We start from the raw sequence: 17814 nt of genomic DNA, 5'->3' as shown, positions 1-17814 counted from the left end.
ATTTAGAATATTTAAATGATAGCAATTTCTGTCAAAATATGTTCATCAAACCTAAAGCATGTATAGTATTGCCTATGTTGTAATATGTCTCAATAGTCACAAGCATATGTTTCAAGAGTTAGATAGTACATCAATTTAATCAGGTCAATTATATTAGACATTAGTTGCATGTCCGTATTCGCTTAGGAAAACAATCTTGGCATTGAAAGGTACAGGGAATCATGTGTTCAAAGCAGTAATAACAATAATTCAGTGTAAACATAAAGTTCAAGTATAACTTGTGTTATACATATATGATATTCGATTAAAGGGCTAACACTAGGAAGACAATCAGGTTGTCTCTAGCAATTCACAATCTGTCGGTTCCCCATTGACTCCATGATATGATATGATATGGCATTTGTAACGCGCCTATACACAAGTGTTTCAAGGCGCGACGAGGCAGGGAGGGGGGAACAAGGGGAAGACAGACAACGATCCTACTAGGCCAGGTATCATTCAGACCGTGCAAGTGCAGGGGTAGGTGAAGGGAAAAGTGCAAGGGGAAGGGGAGGGGGGACGTGCAGTACAAGTAAGTAGAATAAAAAAATATATAAAATAAATAAATAGGGCCAGCTGGTGGCAAGTGCAAGGTAAGTGCAGAAGTGCTGGGAAGGGGGGGCTGTAGGGATACAGAGACAGTCCCGCAGTGCAGGGGTTGCCAGGGAGGCAGTGCAAGTGGAGAGTGACTGGGCCCAGGACAGAGGTCGGTGAGAGTGGGCCAGTTGCAGATTCAGTGCAATTTCAATGAAGAATTTAGAAGGGGAGAGGGACAGAGAAAGCAGAAGCAAAGAGGAAGGTTTTGAGGTGCTTCCAGAACCAGAGATGGTTCTCCTCAAATTTCAGGGAGGCAGGAAGGCTGTTCCAGAGGGAGGCCCCTGCCGCGGAGAGAGATCTACCCCCAGCTCGTTGCTTTGAGAAGCGGCTGACCCTGAGGGAGTTGGAGACGGATGAGCGAAGGGCTCGGGAAGGAAGATATTTAGGAAGAGAGAGTTGGAGGTATTTAGGCCCCAGGCCCCAGAAGGCCTTGTGGACAATGCAGAGGGTTTTGAACTTAATCCTCGCAGCCACTGGGAGCCAATGTAGAGATTTCAGTCCTGGAGCGATACGGTCCCTGGGCTTGAGGCCAAGGACAAGTCTCGCAGTTCTGTTCTGGATGAGTTGCAGAGGGTGGAGAGTGGAGGCAGGCAGATTAAGATAGAGGCTGTGACAGTAGTCCAGCTTCGAGAGAACCAGGGCTCGGGAGACAGTGAGCTTCTGGGGGAAGGAGAGGAAGGGAAGAATACCTCTGAGGAGGTGCAGCTGGTAGTGTGACTTCTTAGAGACGTCAGATATGTGAGGAGAGAAGGAGAGTGTGGAGTCGAAGATGTCCCCAAGGTTTTTTGCCTTGCAGGTAGGAGCAGGAAGAGGGCCAAGAGAGGCCGGCCAGAGCGCTGCAGGGAAGGAGGGAGTGGGTGTGCCGATGAGTAGAATCTCAGTCTTACTGGCATTAAGGCAGAGGTCATTGGCGGCACACCATTCCTGGATAGCAGACAGACAGTCAGAGATGAGGGAAGGAGAGGAGGCGGCCGAGGGTAGCCTGAAAATGAGCTGGGTATCGTCCGCATAGCACTGAAAGTTGGGGCAGAGGGCGACGATGCAGTGGGCAAGGAGTGCCAGATACTGGATGAAAAGCCAGGGAGAGAGATTAGATCCCTGGGGAACACCACAGGTGGAGAAGAAGACGTCAGAGAGGAAGGACCCAAGTTGGACCTGGGAGGGTCGATTGGAAAGGAAAGAAGTCAGCCATGCCAGAGCCTGACCAGTGATACCCAGGTTCTCACGGAGACGGTTGAGCAGGATGGCATGGTTGACAGTGTCAAAGGCAGACGAGAGATCGAGCATGGGGTTCTGAGTAGACTTCAAGGAACCGAGGATACTTGGGATGATGTTTTGTAGTTAGTGCCAACGCGTTTCGAACTTTAAAAAGTTCATCTTCAGGGCCTTAAAGTTATCTGTTCCAAAAGGTAGGGTCCATTCTGTGGGTAAGACAGATATGGGCTTCATTATATAGATTTAGCATCATGTCATCTAATACATCTAGCATGGTTTTATTAGATTGATGTAAAACTGTTAGTTGTCAAATTGTATAACTCTTCGGATTACATCCCTTACGATGTAAATCATACGTTTCAATTAAATATGCTTAATGGGTTAAAAGAGAGATACTCACCGCACGGGCGAGTGTGATCTCTCCAAAGTAACTTTTATGTAGGAGGATGTCTTATCGATCACCCACAGGGAGTGTTTCAAGGTTCTGTAAATAAAGAATCAATATCAGCTAATCTGCAATTGCAGAACGTTGTAATTTCGACTACGGTGTCAGTATGCCTTATGTGTATGCTCTTGCGGAGAACCGAATCAAGCCGTAATCTCGAGTGTGCTTTACGCCGTTACGCGTATGTTTGTATATGCTCTGGGGATTATCATTATCTAAACGCTTGTCACATCGTATGGTGTCTGTGTGTCTGTAAGTCGGCTGAGTGAATTTTGAATGGTATGGAGTAATGCTGCAACAAAATATTGCCTCTATTTCATTTACCTTACTCGTCGGGTTCTACTCGTTTCACAAGAAGTATGCAGAAGCCGCCCCCGAGAGTATATCCTTGTCACTATGGCGGCCACGCGCATGCGTGTATCTCATTGTAGCGCCCGCCATCTTGGTGTGGGCATATAGAACGAGTCTATGTAGCAAGGGTTACTGTATGTCTCAATTCTCTGGCAGTATTGCGTGTTGTGCACACTGCATCTTGGTGAGTTTGTCTGGTGATTACTGAGAGTCGCTGTATGATCTCAGAGCAAATGGAAAAGATCATGCTATCATTCTTAAGTAAATACAAATACTGTAAAAAGAAAATGTTATGCGACCCTAAGTGCAGTGCGGTCGGAACACTGAGAATTATCCCAGCGTTCCTCCAGTACACCCGGGTCGTGAGTTGTACGTTGTGAGATGCATCTCTCATGCATTACTTCATTACAATTCGCACTGGAGGTGTGGTAGGGAAAACCCAAACTGGGTTATATTATATGGTGAAAATATTTTCTGTGGAATGGTAACAAGTTACAGAAAACATGTCATGTGGTAAAATGGATATCTCGAGTCTTATAGATGGTGTACATCACCTGTTGGATATTCCACTCACAATGTGTTTGCTCAGAGGCATTGAGTAATAGCAATTAAATTAGAAAAACACATTAAATCAAAGTCACAATTTATTCCTCTTGGGTACAAAGTGTCCAGTCTATCAACCCAGAATATCTCTCGTTGTAGCAATCTTTTCTGTAAATTACCCCCTCTGGAGGCTACTTTGATTTATTCTAAGATCACACACTTAAGTTGTGCAGTAGTGTCTTTATGTTCTTTAAAGTGTGCTGCCACAGGCGATTTGGTGTTCTGAGTTCTAATATTGGATTTGTGTTCGGTCCATCTAATTTTAACTTTGCGGGTGGTGATGCCTACATAATAGAGTCCACACGGACATTTTAAAGCGTACACTACATTAGTGACATCACATGTGCATGAATGTTGGAGTTCAATGCTTTTCACTTAGTATGGGTGTGAAATATTAGTGCCCGTAATCACATTGCTGCTATGTTGACAGTTATGGCACAGATGGGTACCCCGGTGCTGTTTCTTTGTTCTTGGGACATCTGTCATCTCAGCTTTTATCAGGCTGTTACGTAGGGATTTGCTGTTTCTGTAAGCAAAAATAGGGTTTTCCGAAAAGAGATGTTGTAGCTGAGGGTCTAATTGTAGCATAGGCCAGTTCTTCTTAATGATGTTTTTAATTGTCTTGCTTTGTAGGGAGTACGTAGTTAAATAGACTAACTGTCCTTCCGTTTTTTTCGGTTTGGTTTCAAATAAAGTCTCTCTTTGTATCGTCTCCACTTTGGTGGCTAATTTGCTGATGCTACTTTGTTTATACCCTCTCTCTATAAATTTTGTTTCCAAGGTTTTAGATTGTCGTTTAAACTCCTCTGTGTCTGAGATATTCCTCCTATATCTAGGAAATTGACTTTAGGGTACACTCTCCAATGTCCGTTGGGGGTGAAAACTTGTTGCTATCAAAAGGCTATTTGTATCCGTTATTTTTGTGAAGATTCTTGTATTCAGACGGTCCGTCTCCCAATAGATCTGTACATCCAAGAAGTTGATCTTTGTGTCACTGGTTTGGGTTGTGAATTTATTCCGTCTGTTCATGTTGTTCATCATAGAGAAGAATTCCTCTAATTCATCCGAAGGCCCTATCCAGATCCCAAATATGTTGTCGATATAACGGACAAACGTTAACAGATGTCTGAGCCATTGAGGAAAATTAAGTACATGCTCTGTCTCGAGATATAGCATGAATGCATTTGCATAGCATGGGGCCATAGCTGCCCCCATGCTTGTTCCTGATATTTGTAGGTCGTGTTTGTCTTTAAATTTAAAGAAGTTATTATTCAATACCAGTTTTAGTAATGTAAGTATGAAGAGCCTGTCTCCCAGACATGTTTCTCAGTTTAATAGTAGCCATTCCACTGCTTCCAGGCCATCCTTGTGTATGATATTAGTATACAACGAGCTGATGTCCATTGTAAATAGTGTGGCTCGGCCTTTTACAAACTGGGTATCTTTCAGTACTGTGAGGAAGTGAGTTGTGTCCTTCACGTAAGTGGGACTGTTTTGTATCAAAAGTTGTAGGACTTTGTCAAGGTATGTTGCTAGTGGTTCCAGAATGCTCTCTGTTGCTGCAATGATAGGTCTCCCGGGTGGTTTCTCTAGGCTTTTGTGCACTTTCGGTAATATATAGAAGACAGGCATGATTGGATGGTCCTTCATGAGAAAGTTGTAGGTTTTTTCACTGATGACTTCTCTCTCCAAATCCTCATCTAGTATCGCAGTAATTAGGGTCCGTACTTTGTCTGTTGGGTTAAAGTTCATTTCTCTATAGGTCTCTTTGTCATTCAGTTGTCTGTTGACTTCATCTATGTAATCACTCTTGTCCATAAGGACAAGGGCTCCCCCTTTATCTGCAGGTTTAAAGATGATTTCTTGATTATCCAATAGTCTTTTTAGAATCACGCTTTCAGTTTTGGAAAAATTGCTGTTTTCTTTGGATGTAAAACAGTTTTTTCAAGTCTTCCAAGACCTTCTTCTCAAAGGTTGTGAGTATATGGTTTTGAATTGAGGGATTAAAAGTACTTTTAGGTGCTAATGGAATATGAAGTAAACATCTAGGGCAGCTCCACGAGCGGGGGCCTTATCAGTCCATCAGTAACCGGGCCCTTATTGTCAGTGGAAGAGAAAATGAGGTGCCACTTAGTTTTAGGAGTCATAAATGAGATCACTGGTCCTGATCTAGTCACAGCAGTGAAATATAGATGTTCATTCTTTTAACCACCCTCCCTGCCAAGCCCAGCACCAGCTCATAACAATGAGAGAACAAACATCTCCTGCGTCTGATTTAACCACTTGTGTGCCGTTTGTATTAACCCATTTGGTCCAGCAATGCAAATACTTGCTAGGCAGATGTACATAATTGATGTACAAGGCAAACATGACTCAAATTGTAAATAAATGTATTAAAATGCAGACCTTTCTTTCCCAAGGCCTAAAACGCTGACCTGCAAAGGGAAGGAACTGGACAATGTGTTCACCATCCGGACGCCTGAAGATGCCAACTGGGTGGTGAAGCTGGCGATGAGTAAGAACGCTGTTATCATTGGAGCATCCTTCTTAGGTGAGCTTCTTTTCCTGCCCTTCTTGGATGCACTGTGTGAGCTTTTTTCTTCTTAGTTTACATTTTCCTTTTTCCTTCCCTCCCTTAGGCAAGCTATCTGCACATTCCCCTCCTCTATTTCAAGTGTTTTTCCCATCCCTTCCTTCTGCAGCGATTTGAATCTTGAGACTATTGCTCATTAGGTGAATTTGGCTTTTTCTCCTCAACCTTACATAAGTTAATGAATTATATAAGTTTTCCTGTTTTCTTTCTTGGGAAATCTTCTATCCCATTCCTCCAACCGTTCTCAGATGTGCTCCGTTCTCCCTGTAAGGTGATGCTTAATTTTCGTCCTTCACGACGTGATCGTTCACCCTCACTTTTTTGTGTTGGAGTCCCTCTCCTTCTGATTGGATTATATTTCATCTCCATGCTCGTGATAACTACTATCTATACATCTTAAAATGATTTCCAATATCCTACTTCAAATTGAACTTCCATATCCTCTTCCTAAAGTGCAATCCATTATCTCCCTTCTTTAATGGTATCGCAGGCTGGAAAATGATACTCTGATGGGTTGCCCAGAGCTTTGCCTTGGTTTTTGATTCATTCGCACCCGGGTAAGGGTGCTCAGCCAATCAGGTGGCTGGAACAGCGGGCGAGAATGCACAATCCCCTCCTGCTGTCCCAGCCACCCGAGGCCCTTCATCAGATGGTGCTTTTTTATTTTTTTATTTCTATGCAGGGAGACAACAGGGAGCTGCTCAGAAGAGGGGGGACAAGTAAAACGGGGGATAATAATATAAGTAGAAAGTGAAGGAAGAAGGAGCATCTCATCTCACAAGTCTTGGTGATTGGCAAAGACAAAGTATGTGCTTTTGGGTGACGGAAGGATGATATCAAGAATGAGTTTGCCCAGGTTTTTCGCCAAGCATCCTTTCAGGGGTTGATGGAGTCAGTGATCCTAATGCAATTTTGCATGAATGTGGGAAATTATAAGGTGAAGGCTTAATTCTTAGAGCCTCCATCACCATATTTACTGATTTGGAGGTACCCATTGGTGATAGGCACCCTTCACAGCCTGCTGACATAAGCGTTGAGTCCGTAGTGTGGAGACAAGGGACTCCTGGTGTGTGGGACTGTTTGGTTTCTGGGAAGGCATCCAAAAACAAGATCACCAACCTCCATTGTGGGGTTGGGTGAGGCTGCTCCACTTCCTCAGTTGTCCAGCTCTTTTGGATATAAAAGAGCATCTGCTTATGGGTCATTTTTGATGTTGAAGGTAATCTTTGCATTTTGTGGAAAGAGGTCTGCAGTCATTTTACCTGCACCATTTTAAAAGTGGACTTCTTTGTTGTGGCAGTTTGATTGCCACCACCAAACAGATATATACATAGATAGGAGGTAAGGGGGGACGGACGGCTGAGAGAAAGGGGGAATGGGCTGGCAGGTTGGGTGGGAGTTGTTATGGGGGACCTAAATTACAAGAAAAGGGAGAGCAATTAACGTCAATGATTAAAAGAAACGGTTGCCCAAAGCCTAGTGATTGGAAGATCCAACTCGCTTTCCATGTATTTCAGGTGGAAATATATTCTATAAATTGAACTCTGTTTTGGTGGCTGGTAATGAGGAATTTGAAGCATTTAATATCTGTTGTTCCTGTATTTGCAATTGAAAGATCCAGTGTTTGGTTGGGTAGAAAGTTTACCCTGCTAGTGGTAAGTCTTGGGAACCTGCTGCTCATGTCCTGTGGTTTAATCACTCATTTTCTGCCAAACTACTATGAAAGGGTGAATTCTCTCATGCTCAAAGTTTATCATGACAGGCTGTTGTATTAAGTATGGCCTGGTGTGGCAGTGTTGAACATGTTTGTGGATGCATGTGTTAATGCTGGCGATCGGGCTATGATAATTGGGTTTGCTGAACCCAAGCACACACAATTGATGCGCGCAGTGGCAGAAGGTGTGCGTGTTTGCAGGTTGGATCAGGCATCTGGCATTGCTCCTGAGCTTGCCCCTTTATTTACAGTGCTAAGATATTTGCAGTCCTTTATGACTTTAGATGGATGGGTGGCAAGGATCCCAGGCCATCATGGCAGTTGCGCATTCCCTTCATGTCGGTGGCCGAGCCAGCAGTATAAAAGGCTGCTTCATTGAGAGGAGGTCATGCTGAATTCTTCTTGTTCCATCAATTCAATATTTCCTGTGCTGTGCTCCATTGCATGATGTCTTCTTTTTTGTCATTTTTTACCATCTGGCATATTTTTTTTCCTCCAGTGTGGGGTCTTGCCTCCACATCACTGCACATGCCTCTGCGTATGGTTCATAGGCCGCACAGTGTCATTAGTGAGGATCCCCTGTTTCCAATCACAGAGAAGGTTGAGGAGCGCACATACATTTGGATTCTGATATCCTCTTCCTAAAATGAGCTTCTGTGGTCCCTTCTAAGGGATCCTTCTGTATCCCCCTTTTAATGTTGGCACACATGTCCTTCCTAAGCTGAGCTTCTATATCCAGTCGCTGTACTGGCCTTCCCTACTCCCTGTCTAAGGTGAGACTAGATATGCCCATTTTAAGTGGAACTTCTGTATCCCATTCTAAGTGGATCGTCCCGTTCTTACTTTTAAGGTTAGCTTCCCTGCGCCTGCAGGGTGTCATTGTAAAGTGATCTCCATCATTGTTGTTTTACGGTACTGAAGGCTTTTATACCATTCATCTTGGGTAAGTTTCCATCTCTCCTCTTTGAGGACGAGGACAATGACCATGTCATCCTTCAAAGATGCCCTTCCCTGTAGTTCTTCTTAAGTGAGTTTCAATAAATGGTGACCTTAATGACCTTTGGTATCCTCTTTCTGATGGAGGCTCCCATATCGGCCAACTTGGTTGAGTTTTCATGCACCCCTTTTAAGATGACCATTCATAGCTTTCGTCTTGGAAGAGCTTCCGTTGTCCTTGATGCGCTTCCTCCTCCTAACATTTGTGTTTGGGATTTCCCTTTTTCTTTTATTTAGTAGGCTTCCCAATCCCCCACCATAGTAAAGCATATTGTCTTATTCAAGGTTCATTCTTCCAAAGGCTTGACGTGCAATGTCCTCTCCAGTCCATTATACGGACTCAGTTTGCACATAGCAATAATGATCCAATGGACATAAATCTTGGTGACCATGAAGGCTTGTAGGATTAGAGCAGGTCTACAGGGACCTCTCACATACCTACTACTTTATTATGATTTTAGCAATCTTACCCACCCACAGACTTCATCTGTTAGTCTTGATAATCTCGAAATTCACAAATAACCCATTATACATTTTAAAAAAAATGTGTATTATTATTATTATTATGGTATTTATTGAGCGCTTTAGCACTAGAACAATCCAGTCTAATGTGTTCATGTGTATCCCCACTCTGTTCTGAACTTCTAGGTATTGCTTGCACTATTACAAAGGAAGGGTTTCATAACCAGGATATTGGAAAATGAGTCAGAAGTCATAACTGATTTGATATAGTTTATACACCACAAAAGAAAAACACCTGAATGTGTAGAGTCTAATATAGTAAAAGAAACACAAATCATTTTATGGCCCTCAGTAAAGATTGAATTGGCTCTTGGTGCTTAAATAACTCAATGGTCCACCGTACATCGACCTTGAATGAATGAAAGAGTCTTAGCCCCGTCATGAACCCAAATTACCAAGATCTCTACAGCAAGCCCTCAACCCACTGAGCGTTATGCCCATTCTAATAGCCTACCTGCTGTTTCTGTCATCTCTGCATGCACTTCACTACTCTGCCTATTATGAGCTCTGCCTCCCGTTCATCAGTCTCTAACTTTAGAGGCTGCTGGCCTCACGTTCACACTCTCATCGTCCACTGTATTTTCAGGCATGGAAGTGGCGGCCTACCTGTGTGACAAGGCCCACTCGGTGTCTGTGGTGGAGCTGGAAGATATTCCCTTCAAGAAGTTCCTTGGGGAGAAGGTTGGAAGAGCAATACTGAAGGTATGTGGGGGGGGGGTCTGCTGCGCCTCCTTTTTGCGTGCTGCCTCCTCTTTGCGATTCCCATCCTTGCAACTGCAGCAGTTAAAATGAAAAAAAATAAACGAGAATGCATGGCGACAGGAACTGGATTAGAAGGATGTGTTCAGTCTGTTGCCATCGCTGGAACAACAGACAAAAGACAGAACTATTGTGCCCCAGGGCAGTCACACTCTTTTCCACAATTCTAATCCACCCCTGTAAACAGTGGAGGATGTACATTGACTGTGCACAGTGAAGGAAGCAGCAATCCATGCAGATCCTGCGTTCCCAGGTTCTATGTGATCTGGTCGGATTTTTTGGTCGGAAACGATTTAATCAAATGTTTTTTGGGGGAGGACTTTGCCGGAAATATTTTCGGGGGAAGATTCCCTGCAGCCGAACCATAAACCCCCCTCATTAGTTATTCACCTAAACCCACCCACAATATATAATTGCATCAAAAATTGTTTAAAAGAATTAGATGAAAATCGGATTCGACCAATTCTTCCGCGGCCAAACCTTCCGTTACCGCATTATCACACCCTTCTATGTACTCAGGTTGTCACACAAGGGTGATTTCCCTGTTTTTTCCACCTTTTTCCGCAAGGGTGCTGAAGCTACATGCTGCGTTTACTGGACAAATTACTCTCATGCACGTGTATTCATGTTTGCAACATAAACATTTTTGTAGATTGAAATACATCTGAACTTAGTAACCAGCAATCAAAGTGGTGCACACAAACATATACAGTCACAAGTCAATACTATGAAGGAATAGACATGTTTTTGAAGAATTAATACCTGATAACACACTTGACCAATGGGTTCTTTACCCCAAGGCCAGTAAGACTATCAATGGTTTCAGCCCTGACATCTTGGCCTTGCTCCACATTCGGCCCCACTGGTTCGTCTCTCTATGTCCCGAGTTCTCTAGTTCCCGGCCTTCTTTGCTTGGTACGACTCCAGGTTACCTGGACCTCAATATCCAGCAAGTGATCTTTCTCACCTCCTTCACTTCTCCCCCTGCCAGATATTCACCTTTCCTGCATCTGATCTCTCCCTTACCTGATGCTTTAAAATGTATAGAAATGTATTTGCTGCCCTCTTCAACTAACAGTGTGTAACAGCAGGAGGGGATTTCACACTGCCAAGGGTCGGCTTGTACCTCCCGGCCACAATGAATCACTGTGGGCTGGGCAAAGCAAGCAAAGAGAGATGTACCTCGGCACGGTGCAGTGTCGTTTCCCCATTTCGGCTGCCTGAGGCGATCCCCAAGTCCAACTCTTACCACATTGAAGAACATGGTTGTTGCACAAATACATTGATGGAATGAACTGGGACCCAACAAACTACACTAAGGGCCTCAATACGAGTGTGCCAGTCCGGTAAAAATGCCCAAGAAAAATGCTGGTAATACCGGATCTGGCATTTTTACCAGACCGGTAGGGCCAATGAACTACAGGCAGGCCTGACCTGCTGGGAGTCCAGGCCCTACCAGCAGAGAATTGCTCGGATCACCGGCACCGGTAATAGCAGGGCTGGTGATTCACTCCATGGAATTGGAAGTTAACGCCGCTGCAGGTGCCCGTAATATCCCAGTAAAATCGGGATATCAGGCCCCAGTAACAGCAAACTCGTAATGAGGCACTTAAGTTTACTTCTCATTTTGTAATGATTGTGGCAGTAGAAGAATTTGCATGAACAATCAGCATTGAGGGAGCCCTGGCAGAGCCCGGTGGAAAAGCAGTTTTTGGAGATTACCTGGCTGCGCACCTGCTAACCCAGCCCACTTGAAACCGTGCTCCCCACCAACTGAATGCACCTGGCCTAGGACACCTGCAGACTCAGGGGGTACCTTGTTAAAGGGAGACAAAAGAGGGACTGGGTCCTGGAGTATCAGCGCTCTGCCTTGCTTGGTTTACAGGCACGTTAATATAAGTCTGGTAAATTAAATAAAAGGAGTCAAATTCCCGTTGTGTGTAGATCACAATTTAATGACTTTTCAAAAAGGTTTTAATGGTTCCATGTGGTATGGTCAATACAGCCGACACGTGTTTCGACCCCCACTGGGTCGTCCTGAGGGCTGTTTGTTAAATATACATAGTATCATCAACTACAGGAGAAACCAAATTCAGCATATTGCACAATTAGCACAGTGTGAAGTAATATTGCACAAAACATATGTTGCAAAAGAAATTTTACAAGGAAAATAAAAAGTCAAAAAACAGATTACATACCCCATGGTTATTGTCACACGAGGTATTTGAAGAAGCTGGTATAAACAGAGCAAAGACTTTGACAATGTTATTTATGGATTCCGTATTACATTGAAAAGCAAAATGAATAGCTCACCCGAGGTGAAAGGTAAAGAACTCAATGTATTATGAGGTAAAACAGCTGGTTTGTTGTAAACGCAGAGAGTAGGTGATGGGTGCATACCTCTCCCTGCCAAGCACACCCACTTATCTCAGAGAATAGATGTTTTACGATGCCTATTTGGGGTGTTTGGGAACATATACAAAATAAAAGTTGACGGGGGGATTGTCGTGGGGGAGCCCCCAAAAATAAAAAATAAAAGTTCAATGAGTTTTTTCGTTGAAAAATTCACGGTAAAAAAACCCTGCGAAAAATCATCCCGAGATGAAATGACATAGAACCATTAACTCATTACCATGCAAATTCATCATTGGTACCTATAGGTTTTGACTTATTTTTTAGGGACTGTAACTACATTTGGACTGGGTAAGCGGTTTCATTTCATGCTTTGATTAGACTTATGTTTCTAGACACATAAATAGGGTGCGGTGATTGTGGCATGGGCTAGGTAGCTTGTTATAACATTTCAATGGGCATTCACCACTTGTCATCTAGCACTATCGAAACTGACTCGGCATCTTAAAACATCTATTCTCTGAGATAAGTGGGTGTGCTTGGCAGGGAGAGGTATGCACCCATCACCTACTCTCTGCGTTTACAGCAAACCAGCTGTTTTACGTCATAATACATTGAGTCCTTTACCTTTAACCTCGGGTGAGCTATTAATTTTGCTTTGCAATGTAATACTGAATCCATAAATAACATGATCAATGTCTTTGTTCTGTTTTCACCCGCTTCTTCAAATACCTCTCTCGTGTGACAACAACCATGGGGTATGTAATCTGTTTTTTTTACTTTTTGTTTATTTGCTCTTGTAAAATTTCTTTTGCAACATATGTTTTGTTCAATATTACTTCACACTGTGCTAATTGTGCAATATGCTGAACTTGGTTTCTGCTGTTCTTGTTGATACTATGTATATTTAGCAAACAGCCCTGAAGACGACTCAGTGGGGGTCGAAACACGTGTCGGCTGTATTGACCATGCCACATGGGACCATTAAAACCTTTTTGAACAGTCGTTAAATTGTGAATTTGACTCCTTTTATTTAATTTACCGGACTCATATAAATGTGCCTTTAAACCAAGCAGGGCAGAGCACTGATACTCCATGACCCAGCCCCTCCTTTGTCTCTATTTCACTTCACATAGGCCTCTACGGGTGGCCTTTGGGTCCATTAGATCTCGCAGCTGCCCATCATTATACGGCATGTTAGCGCCTTCCCTTTAAGGATCGTACCCGTAGCAGTAATAATTACTGTACTTTGTTTTTTTCTTTTTTTTAAAGGTATTTTTATTTGCATTTCATAAACATGAAGATTGGGGTTTGCATCGTCCCTTCTCCCGCCCCTACCCCCCCTTCCCTTACCCCCACCGGCAGTCCATTCTTAAAGTTTCTATAGTGTTCCTTTAGAGTTCATGTCTTCATGTAAACATGTCCAGAATTTGTATTCGACGTGGGCACCACTGTAGCATATAGTCACTTTGCAGGTATTCTATCGCCACTCCCCAGTCAGATCTGAAGTTTTGACGGACCCCCTGTATGTTATAGGTGATGCATTTCATCGCTACATGTGTCCAGACTCTCTGCAACCATTCCAAATTAGATGGGGGCAGCTTCTGTTTCCATTTCTGGGATATTGCTAGCCAGGCTGCTGAAAGGAGTCCCATGAAGTTTCTCTTTTGTGTTTTTGTCAGTGTCCTATCCTTGGGATCCCACAGACCGCACATCCATACCTCTTCTCCTAGGTTTTCTACGCCTTTAAACATTTCCTGCATTTGGGCCTTCATCTCCGTCCAGAAGGTTTGTAATTTTGGGCAGTCCCACCATATATGTCTCCAGCTGCCGACCGCATTGCAGCCCCTCAAGCATTTGTTTTGTGCTGTTTTATACATACTGTGTATCTTTTCCGGGGTGTAGTGCCATTGAATAATGATTTTTGTCCATGCTTCCCTTGTTTGGATCGCCCTCGACCATTTTGGGATTATTTGCCAGATATAGGTCCACTTTTCTCTCGTGATTTCTTTTCCTAATGTCGTTTCCCATTTCTTCATATAGTGCCATTTTGTTTCTTCTGTTTGGGCGTTTAGGAATTTATACATGGTTGAGACGAATTTTTATGTCCCTGGTTGTGTCATGATATATGATTCGAATGGGGTCAGAGGTCTTGTAGCCACTTGTGTTATTCTCTGAGTGGATAGCCAGTGATGGAATTGTTCGTATTTAAATCGGTCCCTTTCTGTGAGGCCTAGGAGTTTGCTACATTCCAAGTATGTTCTGATTCGCTAGTCTTCGCACATGCCCCCCACCTTTGAACAATCCGCTTCTATCCAACTCTGGAATGCTCCTTTCTCCGTGCCCGGTTGGAATTCTGGGTTCTCAAATAGGGGCATAAAGGGGGCCGGGCCTATTGTTAGTGTTTCTTTTTTGGTTGCGTTGTTCCATACTTCCAGGGTGGCGCTCATGATTTCGCTTATTCGAACATTCGGGTGTCTATGTTCGGGGCTCAGCCAGAGTAAGTGCTGTAGGTTTGTCCTTGCCACTGCCCTTTTCTGAGTCTCCCATAACTTCTCTGATTTGTTTGGGATCCATTCCTTCCAGATCCATAGTTGGGCTGCCTCATAATATTTCCAAAAGTGAGCGAGTGCCATGCCCCCCCACTGATTTTTGTGTCGTGAGTGCTAGATTTGATAGTCTTGTTGTTTTGTTCTGCCATATGTATTTTGATATCATTTTGGTGAGTGTTTTAAAGAATGTGGGAGGGATCCGTATGGGGAGCGCTTGGAAGTAGTAAAGTAGTCTGGGTAAGATTGTCATTTTGATGACTGTTATTCTGCCCCACCATGTAATTGATAGTGGATTCCACTTTTCCAAGTCTCTTCCCACCTGTTTTAGGAGGTTCGGGTAATTTCCTGTGTATAGAGCTTTGATATTGCTGGTCATGGTGACTCTGAGGTATTTTACCCCTTCTTCCTCCACCTTTAGGTGTAGTGCCTCTGCCCACTTATGGATTTCTTTTTCATCTCCAGCCAATGCCATTACCATTGATTTTTGCCTGTTTACCTTCAATCCTGATATGGCTCCAAATTTTTCTATGTCTTGTGTGAGATGGGCTAGTGACCTCACCGGGTCCGCTAGGGTCATCATCATGTCGTCCGCATTTGCCACAGTTTTATGTGATACCCCTCCCATATCTATTCTTTTGATGCTGGGTGTGGCTCTGATTTTCGCTAAGAGTGGCTCCAGAAAGATTGCGTACAGGAGCAGGGAGAGGGGGCACCCCTGTTTTGTGCCTCTTTCAATTCTGATCGTCCCTTATAGCTCTCCATTTACTGCTATCCTGGCCGTGGGTGGCTCATAGTTGGCGCGTACCATGTTGATGTATGTTTCGCCCATGCCCATTTTCCCCATTGTGTCGAACATCATTGACCATTCCACTCGGTCGAATGCTTTTTCCGCATCTATCGGCAACATTACTGCTGGGATGTTGGCGATTCCCACCTTTTCTATCAGACGGGTGATGTTGTCATCCGTTGATCTGTTAGAAATGAAACCTGATTGTTCTTGATGTATCAGCTTGGGGAGTAGCGGTGTAAGTCTGTTGGCTAATATTTTTGTGTATAGTTTAGCATCTAGATTTATTAATGCTATTGGGTGATATAAGCTCGGATTCTCCGGGTCTTTCCCTTTCATGTGGAAGACCAGTATCTTTGCTTCATTCATCGAGTTTGTAATGTTTGCTGTGTCTTTAAAGGTATTATATAGGTCCGTTAATATAGGAGACAGGGATTCTGTGTAGGTTTTATAGAATGCAGCCATATAGCCGACCGGTCCCGGGGCTTTATTTTTCAGTAGTTCTCTGATTGCTCTTGTCACCTCCTCCGCTGTTTTGGTTCATCCAGTAGTTGTTTCTCCTCTGGTGTTATGGTTGGGAGTGTTATATCTCTCAAGTAGGCTAATTGTTCCTCTTTCTTTGGTTTGTCTGATGTATAATGTTTTTGGTAATAGTCTCTAAATATTTCCTGTATGTCTTTTGTTGGTGTTTATCTGATCTAGATTGTCTTTCAGTGCCTTTACAGTCTGACTTTGTTGTTTCCCTTTCAGTTGTCTTGCCAGGGGTTTGTCCGCTTTGTTCGCTTTCATTGCGTACCAGTGTTTCAGGTGAATCAGTTGGTTCTCTGCTCTTTTGGTTCGAATGGCTTCTAACTGTCCCTGTAAGTGACAATAGGCTCTCTTCAGTTTTAAGGAATGGTTGTTGGACATTTCCTCTCTTATCTCTGCTAGGTTGTTTTCTAATTAATTTTCCCATTTTCTGGATTGTCTGTCCTTCTGTACCTTTAGCGCAATTATCTGTCCCCGTAGTACCGCCTCAAAGGCTTCCCATATTGTGGATTTTGTCATTTCCAGCGTGTTTATATGGTCAAAATATTCCACTATCTGTTCTCTAATTGTCTCTCGCATTACTCATTCCTGTATAATTTCTCTTGGTAGTATCCATCGCCATAGGCCAGATTGTTTGCGGAACATGTGAAGTGTAATCCATAGGGGTACGTGGTCTGATAGCGATATGGAGCCCGTTTCTGCCTTCTAGATTTCTCCTACCAGGCTCGCCTGTCTATTCTGGAGCTAGTGCCATGTCCATGAGAGTTATATGTATATCCTGGGGTCGCTCACCCGATTCTCCGCCATACATCTTCTAGCGCCAGTTTTTGCATCGTATTCTTTAGGGATTGTGTCGGGGTCCCCTGTTGTGATTGCTTGGAACTTGAGCGGTCTTCTCTGGGGCTCCACACCAGGTTGGAGTCTCTGGCTAGTATCACTTCCTCTTTGGTGAAGTTTTCTAGTTTGTTTATTGTGTCCTCTATGAATCCATCCTGGCCAGTATTTGGGGCATATATTGTTGTGAGTGTCAGTGGGCGATTCTTGATCCGTATAGTCGTATATAGAAATCGTCCTTGTTTGTCTGCTAATGTTCTCGAATTTGCACATTGAGTGTGTTGGCTATTGCGATCAGGACCCCCTTTTTCTTCTCCCCATGGTTGGCTTGTAGTATTTGATTATATCCTTTCAGGCGGAGCTTCTCTTTTCCCTGTTTCTTTGTGTGTTTCCTGTAGCATTATTATGTCGAATTTCTCCTTCTGTAAAAAGTGTTCCACTTTTTTCTTTTGACTGGGGAGTTTAGTCCTCTGACATTATATGTTAATATTCTCAGCTCCATCCTGTCCTCTGTGTCTCATATCTTCCTTGTGTCTTTTGAGATGATTTGCTGTGAAAGCCATGAACGCCGGTAGTTATCCCCTTTACCTCTTGTGAATGTCCCATAACTTCCTTCCCCGAACCTCCCCTTCCTCCCTCCCTCCCCCCCAACTTCCCCTTCAAGAACCTCCCCCATCCCCATAACTTCCCTGAGGAGGGCTCTGGGCCCTATGATCGCTAGGGCGTATTGCCCTTCGCGCCATGCCCTCTTGAACTCAGGTATAACTAGGTTGTGGGGAGTCCTAAATCCAATTTAGTGGTCTCCGGAATCCGTGGACGATTCCCGGCTCTCTTCGCCTCTTTATACTTGCTGTCGGTCGTTTCTTTGTTTATTCTGTTTTAGCCTCGGTGTATGGTGGGTTCCTTCCTGTTTTTCTCCTCCCTTCG

The 17814-nt window shown here is 43.7% G+C and overlaps 1 protein-coding gene across 5 annotated transcripts in view; it reads left to right on the top strand.

Annotated features, from left to right (window-relative positions):
* Positions 1-17814, top strand: part of AIFM3 (AIF family member 3) — a 479089-nt gene that overhangs the window by 297249 nt on the left and 164026 nt on the right. For all 5 annotated transcript variants that reach the window (XM_069619126.1, XM_069619124.1, XM_069619123.1 and 2 more), the window contains exons 13-14: positions 5671-5801; positions 9662-9777. In XM_069619126.1, coding sequence (XP_069475227.1) covers positions 5671-5801; positions 9662-9777 — 247 coding nt within the window. The remainder of the gene's footprint in view (positions 1-5670; positions 5802-9661; positions 9778-17814) is intronic.

Source organism: Ambystoma mexicanum, chromosome 10 (assembly GCF_040938575.1).
Source record: "Ambystoma mexicanum isolate Mex_15411 chromosome 10, UKY_AmexF1_1, whole genome shotgun sequence".
Taxonomy (NCBI): Eukaryota; Metazoa; Chordata; class Amphibia; order Caudata; family Ambystomatidae; genus Ambystoma; species Ambystoma mexicanum.
The sequence above is the reverse complement of the archived record's forward strand: the minus strand, read 5'-3'. Positions and strand labels throughout refer to the sequence as shown.